The sequence below is a fragment of the Pelophylax lessonae genome, assembly GCF_965119305.1.
Source record: "Pelophylax lessonae genome assembly, chromosome: 1".
In the NCBI taxonomy this organism is placed as follows: Eukaryota; Metazoa; Chordata; class Amphibia; order Anura; family Ranidae; genus Pelophylax; species Pelophylax lessonae.
This window is the reverse complement of record NC_138768.1, coordinates 669,884,811-669,896,948: the sequence shown is the minus strand read 5'-3', so window position 1 is coordinate 669,896,948 and position 12,138 is coordinate 669,884,811. Positions and strand designations below refer to the sequence as shown.

Sequence of the window (12,138 nt, the reverse complement as noted above, 5' to 3'; positions counted from 1 at the left end):
CCCCCCTCACACGTGTACGCACTCAGCCCCCCCTCACACGTGTACGCACTCAGCCCCCCTCACACGTGTACGCACTCAGCCCCCCCTCACACGTGTACGCACTCAGCCCCCCCTCATATGTGTACGCACTCAGCCCCCCTCACACATGTATATATTTCACACACACATGTACAGACTCAGACAGACATGTACACACACACAGTCACGTGTACACACACATGTACACTCACAGATTTATACACACACACAGACATGTACGCACATGCACACACAGTCACGTGTACACACACATGTACACTCACAGATATATACACACACAGACATGTAAGCACACGCACACACATGTACACTCACAGACATGTACACACACACAGACATGTACACACAGTCACGTGTGTACACACATGTACACTCACAGATATATACACACACAGACATGTACACTCACAGACATGAACACACACAGACATGCAAACGCACGTACTCACAGACACCCACCCCCATGTACACACACAGATATGTACACAAACACACACACAGATATGTGTACATACACACACACATGTACATACAGAGACACACAGACACACATGTACATACAGAGACACACGTGTACACAACCACCCCCCTTCAGTTGTACATAGCCCTTAAATGTAAGGTGGTCTTCCCATCCCCCGCTCTTGTTTCCCCCATGTGTCTGTGACACAGAGAGGAGCTGCAGTCCAGGATACAGTACAGGCAGCACAGACGAGGAGTGCAAATGCAGGAAGTAGCCAGAGGTGGCAGCAAAGAGCCAGATGTGAGCTCATTGACACAGAGACGCAGCAGCTTCCGACTCACACTCAAAGCCAGGGCAGTCACGGAGCACCTTTGCACACACTTCTGCCTTTTCCCATCCTTGCTGGGCCCGTCCAGAGGCTCGGGCCCCTTACAAGTGTATGGGCTGTACCCCCCTGATGGCGGCCCTGGCAAGGGCCTGCCTGACCACATACACATTGAAAGTGTTTAGGTTTGACCTCATATTATATGGTTTTGGTAAATTCAATAAGAAAATTGTACAATCTATGGCCAGCCTTAGTGTACATGCTGTTGTATAAACCTACTGTAGGTATTCTAACTAATTTAGGAAAACTCCAAGAAAAAATGTGAAAGTGTTGCCCATAATAACCCGATTCCAACTGGCATTGTTTGCATGTAATAACCAAATGAAATCAGACATCTGTTTGGAAGCAATTGGCAACCCCTCCGCTTTGCTTCCTTGTGTTTTTCATACATTCGTTTTGTTACAACTATTTTAGCCAAGAACAAGAGAGCCATTATATTATTCAAAATGTAGCTTGTTCTACTATCTCATGTATAGTTAAGATGCATGTCCATTTGGCTCTTGCAAGGTATCTTTCCATTTAGAACAATATATAAACTGCAGCTACAAAATGTTCAGTTATGTAGTTGTTTGTACTGAGTACACTCCTAGTATATGTAAATTAAACGTGTGCTTCCCATTGCTGTTAAGGTGCAAAGGTAACAGAAGTTACAAATTTGTCAGAAAGTTAGAGCCGGTTCACATTAGCGCGACTTGTCAGGCGACTTGTCAGCCTGACAAGTCGCGCTCCTTCGCGGTCCATTGACCGCTATAGGACCCGTTCTAATAGGAGCGTCACAAGTCGCTCCGACTTAGAAAAAGGGTCCTGTACTACTTCGGGGCGACCTCGGAGCGACTTGCATAGACTTCCATTATGTGAAGTCCCTGCAAGTCTCTCCGAAGTCGTGGTGCAATGTAATGCACAAGTCGCCCCCGAAGTAGTAAGGAGCCGTCCCGCCTCAGTGTGAACCGGCTCTTAAAGCAGCAAAAACTAAAAATGTAATATATTGAACCTTACTAATCATTAGATGTGGCGACTGCATTTTTTAGGCTTCCCCCCCCCCCCCTCTGTTTTCACCTGGTGATCTGGCCAGTAACACACCTCCTGTATTTGAGTTTGCCCACTCTGGATGAAGACGCAACAGGGGGGTACCTTTGGACAGCAGCATTGTTAATCTGGGGGGAGGGTAGTGTTAGATGCATTAGCAGATTTAAATACACTAAAAATTGAGGCCAAACTCCAGCTAATACTTTATAAAACAGTTTGTTTCCTTTTGGGATAAAGGTTTTGTATAAATAAATAAAAACGGATCATTGTAAGCACCTCTTTCATATTTACATTGTTTGTCTCGTCTTTGTAACTGATACATCTGCTGGAGAGCTTGTTCCTTTGAAAAAACAACAGACTTACTGGCTGGATTGCCAGATGAAAATAGACGAAAGCAAGCCTAAAAAAAGAAAATGCAGCCATCACATCTAAGAATTGGTAAGCTGCAATATAATAAGTGTTTGCTGTTGAGATTTTTGGGGTTTAAATAGCGATTTAATCAAAGTGAGACATGAAGAAGAATAAACACAAGGGACACATCATGCTAGCTTTAAGTTCTGTCACTTGTGCTGAAAGAGACCCTGTCAGGTGTTGAAGGAAGAAACCATGATGTGTGGTAGAGAACACAGGCATTGGGCACTCCCCAAAGGCCTTATACACTGATAGAGGCTGCAGTGCTAGCTAACAAGGGAGGTAGCACATAATGGGATGTCAGATAGGTGAGTCTACTACTTCTACTCCAACAGGGAGCTGCCATTCAATTTTTTTTTTTTTAGAAATCTTACAGGATCTCTTTAAAAATAAAAAAAAAATAAAAACCAGCCTCAGATTTTTATCCTGCCTCTTTGTTACAGAGGGACAATTGAGAGTTGATGCAAATATTTCTGTTCATCATCCTGGAGAGCCATATGGAGTAAGGACTGAAGTTAAGAACATTAACAGCGCTCGTTTTGTGGCAAGAGCTATCGGTACTGTAACGTTTTCTTACAAATTAGGAGATGTATATTTATATACTGTTTTAGAATCTCTTCTTTAATTTGCTCAGTAGAAACAAATCACAGACAGTTTTTAGCAGTGCTTGTAATTTGGTTCTAGAACTATGCACCCTATATTTCACTGTGTACTAAAGAGAAAATTAATATTACATTGCCTACCAGTTCTCAATAAATCCTGATTGTACAAAATATTATAGATCGTAGCATTTTGTTTAAGCTGACCTTTTATTGTTTAGTATAAAATATGACAGTACCACCTGCTCTTGCATAACCAATTCCGCTAGGCCTTTAAAGAATAAGTTCACCTTTTCCAAAAAATAATAAATGCACATCTTTCTGACAGAAAAAAAAAATGTGCATTAAATATTTTTTTTTTAATGGGATCCTGCAAAGTATTGCACCCATGATCAGCAGATTGTGGGTGCTATGCAGGGTTCCTGCAGACTCTGTGTAAGCTGTGCTCTTGTACTTCGTACGAGCATTCAGTTAGACACAGGAACTTTTAATGAACTACCACAGCGTCCAGCAGCGCCGTGGTAGTTCATTGAGAACTACAATTCAACAGCCGCAGAGGCTGTTGGTAGTTGTAGTTTGCCATTCACAGGATACTGTGAATGAGTGACACGGCTGCTGTCACAGCAGGGATTGGGGGGGCGGAGGGCAGTTGTTTTTCTATAGAGATGAATAGAGGCGTACAGTTGCTTAAAAAAAAGTTTTATTTGCAGAGAACAAGCAGAGCAGAAAAGTGGGTTTTAAAGGATAACTTCACCTTTTGTTACATGGTATACCCGTAATGAGGGAGTAGCCTGTTACCAGAGAGCACCTGCCTGAGCCCCGCTGATCCCCTGCTGTGACAGCAGGCAGGGAACCTGCCTCATCGTACCTGCTGTCTCAATTTAAAAAGAGCACAGCTGTGCGGGGCTCCGGCCACATTGCCTCATAATTCGCTTGCGGCGATTTGAGTGAATGAACTATAACTACTGTCTTTCACTGTGACAGTTGGCTTGTAGTTCGTAATGAATTGCAAAGGCGCTGTTGAGCGCTCTCATAGTTCATTGATCATTGCCCAGTAACTGTCTGTCCACACGGGAGGTACAGGTAGACAGCTATACTGCGTTTCCGCAGAAGCCTGACATTGCACCTATGAACTGCTGATTGTAGGTGCAATGCTCTGCAGGCTCAAAATAATATTAATAATAATAAATGCACATTTTAACATGCAACAAAATATGTGCATTTATTCTTTTTTTTTTTTTTTTTTTTTTTTTTATGTGAACTTAGCCTTTAAAGACATAGCTCAGCAGTTAGTGTGAATGAGACTTTCAACTGGTCATCAGATAACAGGGCTAATCTTTCATTTTTTTAAACTTAGATTATGAAATTAAAAGGCAAACAGAAATTCTTAATAATGGAGGGGTAATCCCAAATGAAACAAGGGCCTTTGATTACAAACTTGGGTAAGCAAGAATATTTTTCATTGGACGGTGTTCTTCATTTTGTGTTAGTAAGCAGACTTACTGTACCTAATAAAGTGGCTGCTGATTGTACATACAAATACTTTTTTTTGTTAAGAATTTTATGAATTAGAACTGTTGAATTATGATGTTATAACTAGACATATAACTGTAATGCTTGCTTGTAATTGGGTAATTTAAAACCCAAATAAACCTTCAATTTGAATAACCAAAAATACATCCCAGGTGCATTAAAAAAAAAAAAAAGAAATCATGAACAGTCTTTACAGTTAGTTTTCCTTAAAAAAAACAGCCACAGCTTGAATATAAAATCCTGTCCCCTGCCTGCAGCTGCAGAGATGCACCCTTGCTTTCTTTGGGGACATAGTGATCTCTTAGGCATGACCTACTGAGCCAAAGCTAGAGTTCCCCAATCAATTATGCCCCGTACACACGTACCGATTGTCGGCCGTAAATATTCGGCCGACGACCGATCGGCCGATTGTAGGCTTGTTAGTATGATGCTTCCGACAGCAGACAGCGCATTTTCGGCTGAACAGAATCTGTCGTGCAAGCATTAAAATTTTTGTTGGCCAACACCAGAACGGCCGATTGTTTGCCAGTCAGTACAGATTTTGGCCGACAGACAGCAGATTAGCAAGACTGGGCATGCTCAGAAAAGAAAAAAGACAAGGAAAGTTAACCATCAAATGACATCACTTCTGCAGTCGGCTGTTGTTGGCCGACAAAATTCGTGTGCAGTCTTTTGCAGTTTTCAACAGACACGACAGCCCTGGACAAAAGACGGCCGATCGTTCGGCCGACGATCGGTACGTGTGTACGAGGCTTTAGGGGTATGAGCTTTGGAAGCGTCTCTGCTGTGTATCTGTACCTGTTGACTGCCTGTAACCAACATAGATGTGCGACCCTCGCTGTAGTTTTTGACAGACTTGTACTCTTGTTTTGTCCAACCTTTATCGGTATAGGATAAAAAAAGGGTTTGTCTCCGTGCGTTATAAAATAAAGACTGTAGTTTCTGTATTAGATGTGTGTTGTAATGCAAGTTCTAGAAATGTTACTAATATTTTTATAACAATGGTTTTAGCCTCGAGAGAGAGTACATGGTTATTTAACATGATTATCCAGCAATTCATGTAGTATTACATTGTAAAATCAGTTAAAGTCACACAGACTCTTAGCAACAGATCCCCTTTAATATACTCATTCACTTGAAAAATTTTCTTCTTTTTCATTTCCTGTTATCATTATATTCTCTTTCCTTGCCAGCTTTTCTTTATCATTATTTGTTTGGTCCAGAATTGTCATTAGAACAGCAACTAAAAAATATCTTCTTCTGCTAATTAAATTATTTGCTGTTTTGCACTTTTTTAAGCACCACCATACCTATGAGGGACAAGGAAGGAAAGCAAGATTACCGGTAAGTGCATACTTTTCGCTTGGTTTAATAATTTTCAAAACATTTATCGTCTTTTTTTTTTTTTTTTGCGTTTACAGCAGCTGGAGGCCTGATGTATGTAGATAGATAACAAAGGGTGTTTAAGTATTTCTCATGTATTTGCAATATTTCTGTAACTGTGCAATAGCAGCATGTGCTCCTAACTGTTTAATCACTTTCCTTGGTTTGTTCGGGATTCATACTTTAAAAATATACATTCATTTATATTCACCAGTTGTATGCTTTAGAAATCCACAGTCTGGAGTTTTTGTTCCTTTTTCTTTAATTATATGGTATCAATACATTTCAAATATGCAGACTGCCTAAATTGAATACATTCTATTTTATTCATACAGTACAGGACACCAGACTTGCAGTCATAGGCCAATGGGTTAACTGCAGACTACTTTCATGTGATTAGACACTGACAAACTAAACTTTGTTAGGGCCGCCCTACTACATGCTCGTATATCTTTACCCACTCCGAAATAATCCTGTTTTTTGCTAGTGTCCTTATCTGATGGATCTCTTCATTTTTTGAGAAGCTTTTTTTTATTCTGACACTTCTATCAAGATCTACTTATTACTCTGGACTATCAAGAAATTTCCAGATTGGTCCCCCTCGGAGCTGTACCTTGGGGAATGTTTTCAGGCCCCTGTGTGTGAGGCAGGCCTGTAATGATTGCTTCAGACACAGATACTGCGCTAAGCACTTGACTTGATAATAAGTGCAATGTGTGTAGTTAGCCACAGGTTGCTTTACAGGTCCAGGTCATGGTCTGGTTCCCAGACACTGAAGACCTACTGTGATGATCAGAGCCTGGAACTCTAACAGTTCCAGCAATGTGGATAAGGTAGGACAGGCTGTTCTTGTATTTTGGGACTGGTTCCTGGCTATTAATAGAAAAAGGGTTATAGGCTCATCTCAGAGATTTCTCTTCACTTTCTGTCCCATCACCAAAACAGGCAGTAAAGGAGATCCTCAAAAAGTGTCACCAGAACTAGTGTCTCCATTGTAAGATACCCTTTCTATTCCTGTTTTGATGTGACCCCCAAATTTAGAATTTTCTTTTACAGGACCAATATAGGGTGAATCTCTCTAAAGTTGGCACTGACAGCAATAAAACCTAAAGCCTAGTATACAGGAGCCAAATGTCGGCCGGTTCAATAGATACAGCTGGTGGTCTGACAGAAGCTGGGCATTCAGCTCATGACCAAAAAAAGGTCTGCTGACAGGCTCCCAGTCAGCACTCTCAGCCAATGACTGAGAGCGCTGACCAGAGTGTTCTGCCGGGAGGGCTGTCCCCCTGTCAGAACACAATAGCACAGCAGGGGAGAACGCTGTACTAACATCAAATTGTTAGTACAATGGCTCAGATCTGAGCTGTCAGGTTTAGCTGGGTTTAATGACAAAAAAAATAGTGGTGTGTACTAGGCTTTAAAATAATTCAAATACCTCTCCACTCCAATGCAAAAAAAAAAAAAACAAATTTGCCTTTAGTGACACTTTTTAAGATAATGGGAATCTTTTATCTTGGAGAATAGTACAGAGCACAGGACTCTCCCCTCTGTCTTCTGTAATCACTGTTTTTTGCTTGCATTAAAACTGGAGCCTCACAAAGTGGGTGGGGTTATGTGGTCATACAGTAGGAACGGCCTTAGCAAAGTTTTTCTGGCCAGTGTTTAATCACCTGAAGGTAGCCCATATTAAGTCGTGGTCTATGAATACAAGCTCTGTACTGTATTCCAAGATAAGGCATTTGTAGGTAAGTCAAAATCTCTTTTCTCTTGTGTTCATTGACGGATACAGCATTCCATATTCAGAACCGTAGGGTAATATCAACCCCTACAGGAGTAGGACACTAGGCAGAAAAAAGATTTGGCTACACCAGGCTAGTCCTAGCTTGTATACATCCCCCTCTCTGCTATAGGCCTACAGTTTTTGTCTGCCTAGTCAGGAGTAAGGACCTAGTTCCCTGCCAGGATCTTTAGTCCTGTCAATTTTTTTCCTTTTAATGGCATTTTTTCTCCTGTTTTTTTCCCCATGAGATCTACAATCAACTGCTGGGTGATGGGCTAGATAGGTAGTTCCAGTGGTCCCCCCAGTCTGACCAGCGAGCATGCGCAGTCCAGAGCTCCGTGATAGGTTGGTTGCAACACAGCCCTACTGGACAGGGGCTGGCATACGACTGGGTCTTGGCCCATGTCGCAGCATTCATCCTGGCTCACAGCCCCCCATTTTGAAGGTGAGGAGGTTCTGCCTGGAGTGGTACGTGCCTGGTTCCGTGGTATGGTGAGTACGATGTCCCCCCCCCTCTCTCCCCCTGGATGCGGTTTGTGGTGGACGTGAGCACCCCCCTGAAACGGTCAGACCTGTGGGATCCTCTCCTTTCTCCCAGACCCCCTCTGTTTTGGTGGTCCCTATGGACCATTTTTGTACCCCCCCCCCCCCCAAGGTAGCGCAGTGGTAGCTGTACCTGTGGGTGGGTGGGCATGCCGCCAATGGGACGGACTTCCCGGCTGCGGTGGGCTCTGTCTGTTGTTTGTGGTCCTGTGTCCGGATCCCCCCGTCCATTGTGGATGTGGCCTGGGCTCCAGGGGTCCCTCCTGGATCCCTGGGAGCCTTGTGGGTGCCGTGTGTTTGCCACTTTTCTGTGGTCGGCATGATTGATTTGGGGCCTCTGTGATTCTCTATGCCGGTGGCCATGTTTGTGTAGTTCGAGGGCCATGTTTGGTTGGTCCGATGTACACGTGGAGCCTCTGGGCGACGATTATGGCTGTGGGGACTCCTCCTTTTCCCTTGGTGTCGACTCCTGGGTTTCCTTTTCCCTTAGATGCCGCACGCGGATGCTGGTTTATCTCTAGTGCAGACTGGTGCTACTCTGGTGGGGTGGTGAGTTCTGGTGGGGTCCCTCCCTCTCTCTGCTGCAGGTTGTGGGGTGCTCTGCCTTCGGGTACCCCTGTAGTGATATAGGTGCAGTGCCTTCGGTGGGTGAGTCCACTAGTGGTGCTAGACACTTTTTGCTAGTCGGTTCCCCCTTTACCTTATGGAGTCTCAGGAGCATGTTTCCCCACCTGACCCCCTCTCGGAAGCAGCAGGCCCCTCGGGGTCCCAGCCCCTCCATTGATGCACTGACGGCGGTCCTGGAGTCCTTTTGTTTCCCAGGCTGAGTTAGCCTTGTCTTGTCAGACCCTGAATCTGACTCTGCTGCCGTGGACGTGGACCACCCTGCTGGGCTGTACCACCAGTGGTGGACCCTCCTGTGTCCAGGCTGGACAAAGCAATCATGATTCCAGTGTAGGAACCCCTGGCCTTTAAGCATCCGTCTAACAAAAAAGTGGAGTCTGTGGCCCGCAATATGTTCACTATTGCTGGTTCGGCCCTGAGGTAGGCCATTGCCCTGGTGTTACAAACACTAACTGAGTTGGCTAACCTTTTGTGCCATGATCTGTGGGACGAACAGATTCCCCGGCCTTTGTTGAGTTGGCAGACCAATTGGCCCAAGGACTGCAATTTGTCTGTGATGCCTCTTTGGACACGGCTCCCTTGATTTCTAAGCTATCTGCTTCAGAATTGGTGCTTAGGCATGTGTTGTGGCTTAAATGTTGGTCTGCGGATCAGACTTCTAAAAAAAAAAAAAAAAAAAAAAAAGCTCTGACTGATTTGCCCTTTCAAGGTGATCACCTGTTTGGGGCTACCCAGGATGACATCATTAAGAGTCTCACCGGGGGGGAAGAATACCTTTCTTCCACAGTCTGGGAAGGGTAAAGAACTTAGTCGTAGATGCAGCCCTTCTTTCTCGGCACACAAAAAGTTTTTTTCCTCCCTCAGGGTCCTCTGACAAGGGTTCAAAACCCTACAAGCCCTCCTCGGGAGGTTCCAAGTGGCCCTGGTCTGGCAAGCCGAAAGTGGGATTCTCTAGACCCACAAACAAAGCTCCTTCAGCATGAAGGTGCGCCCTCACCTATGCCTGGGGTAGGTTGATGTCTTTGTTGGTTTCCAGGCCCTTGGACCTCCTTGGTAAACGATAAATGGGTCCAGGTAGTGATTCTGTCCAGTTACAAAATAGAATTTCGTTCTTGCCCTCCGAAAAGATTATTTTCTTCCAATGTACGTCTGTCCCCGGACCGATTGCAAGCTCTCTTCAGGGCAGTGCAGAACCTGTTGCTTCAGGGTGTGATTGTCCTGGTTACGATATTGGAGCAGTTTCAAGGTTTACGGTCCCAAAAAAGGAGGGCAAGGTCAGTCCGATTCTGGTCCTCAAGGCCCTTAACTGCTTTATCCGGGTACAGAAATTCAGAATGGAGTCCATTCACACGGTAGTGGCATCCCTACATCAGGGGGATTTTCTAGCCTCTATCAACATCAATGATGCTTTCTTGCACATTCCAATATGTGCCCAACAATCCTGTTTTGCTGTGGGAGAGGAGCACTATCAGTTCGTGGTGTTACCCTTTGGTCTCGCCTCCACTCATCGGGTCTTCAGAAAAGTGCTTGCCCCGGTTTTGGTGCTGCTACATCAGCAGGGGATTGTGGTACTGGGCTACCTGGAAGACCTCCTCCTGTGAGTGGAATCCTCTCCTGCCTTGATGGATGACGTGGAGATCACTATACAGACCCTGAAAGAGTTTGGTTGGCTTCTAAACTACCATAAGTCTGCTCTGATTCCATCCGGAAAATTGGATTATCTGGGTCTGACTCTAGATTCAGCTCTAGCCAGAGTGTCCCTTTCTCTGGACAAACTCCAGAAGATGCATGCTGTGATTCATCTATTGCTGTCCAGCAGGTGGCCCTCTCTCCAAACTTGCATGCGGGTGCTGGGCCTAATGGTGTTTACCTTCAAGGCGGTTCCATTTGCACAGTTCCATACGAGGTCCCTCCAAGGGAGATCCTGGTGAAATGGGACAAGTGCCCAAATTCTCTGGGCAATCAGATCTGGCTGAGCCGAGAAACCAGGGTTTCCCTGGTTTGGTGGCTTCGCTTTCCGGGTCTTCGACAGGGCAATTCTTTAGTCCCCTTGTATTAGACAGTGGTGACTATGAATGCCAGTCTGTCCAGGTGGGGAGGTGTCCTGGGACTGAGCTCCGCTCAGGGTTGTGGGACACTGGAGGAATCCTCACTATCGGTCAATGTCTTGGAACTTCGGGTGATCATGCTGTGCCTGGATCACTCGACAGATCGGCTCTGGGGGTTCCCAGTACGGATCCAGTCAGACAATGCCACGGCGTTGGCTTATGTCAATCGCCAAGGTGGTACAAAAAGTGTGTTTGCAGCTCTTGAAGAAGCGGCCATTCTGCGGTGGGCAGAATGATTTGTCCTGGCCCTCTCCGCTGTACACATTCCAGAAGTGGAAAACTGGCAGGTGGACTATCTCAGTCGGCAGACGTTGCACCAAGGGAAGTGGTTCCTTAATCTGGACATGTGTTATCCTATATGTCTGTTTGGACATCACAGATGCTCTGGTGGGGCCAGTATCATCTAATCTATGCTTTCTCTGTCGCTCATTGACAGACGTAGTCCTCCTTGATTAATATCAACTCGGGTTATACTGCCCTCTACAGGAGTAGGACTAGACAGGAAAGAAAACATTCTGGCCACACCCTAGGGGCAGTCCCAGAAGGTATATCCTCTCACTTCCTGCTACAGCAAATCAGTTTTTTTCTGTCTAGTTAGGAGTAAGGACCTAGATTCCTTGCTAGGATCTTCGGTCCTGGCAGGATTTTTTTAGAAAAACTTATAGTTGGCACCGGTTGGGCCTTCTAGATTGGATTTTGATTTCCATTTTCCCACCCCTCATTTGTGGCACTGCTTTGGGACGTCCCGAGTTGATATTAATCAAGGAGGACTACGTCTGTCAATGAGTGACAGAGAAAAATGGATTTTTGTAAAATCTTACCGTAAAATCCTTTTCTCTTAAGCTCATTGACAGACGTAGTACCCGCCCCTCTGTTTTTGAGTTGGGTTGGGTTAAATTCTCTAAACACTGCTTTGTGACATAATTGATTTGCTGTAGCAGGAAGTGAGAGGATATACCCTCTGGGACTGCCCCTAGGGTGTGGCCAGAACGTTTTCTTTCCTGTCTAGTCCTACTCCTGTAGAGGGCAGTATAACCCGAGTTGATATTAATCAAGGAGGACTACGTCTGTCAATGAGCTTAAGAGAAAAGGATTTTACGGTAAGATTTTACAAAAATCCATTTTTCCCTTCTATCAAGTTTTTTCCGTGGCTGCTGCGCAGAATCGAGGCCGAAGGGATTCCGGTCATTCTGGTGGCCCCGGACTGACCTCGACAGTCATGTTACGCCAGCTTAGTGTGATTGATC

The 12,138-nt window shown here is 44.9% G+C and overlaps 1 protein-coding gene across 1 annotated transcript in view; it reads left to right on the top strand.

Moving 5' to 3' along the window:
* The window catches only part of GATB (glutamyl-tRNA amidotransferase subunit B), a 249,958-nt gene that overhangs the window by 150,662 nt on the left and 87,158 nt on the right, over positions 1-12,138 (top strand). Inside the window, exons 6-8 of the mRNA XM_082243457.1 lie at positions 2,765-2,878; positions 4,278-4,362; positions 5,753-5,797. Coding sequence (XP_082099583.1) covers positions 2,765-2,878; positions 4,278-4,362; positions 5,753-5,797 — 244 coding nt within the window. The remainder of the gene's footprint in view (positions 1-2,764; positions 2,879-4,277; positions 4,363-5,752; positions 5,798-12,138) is intronic.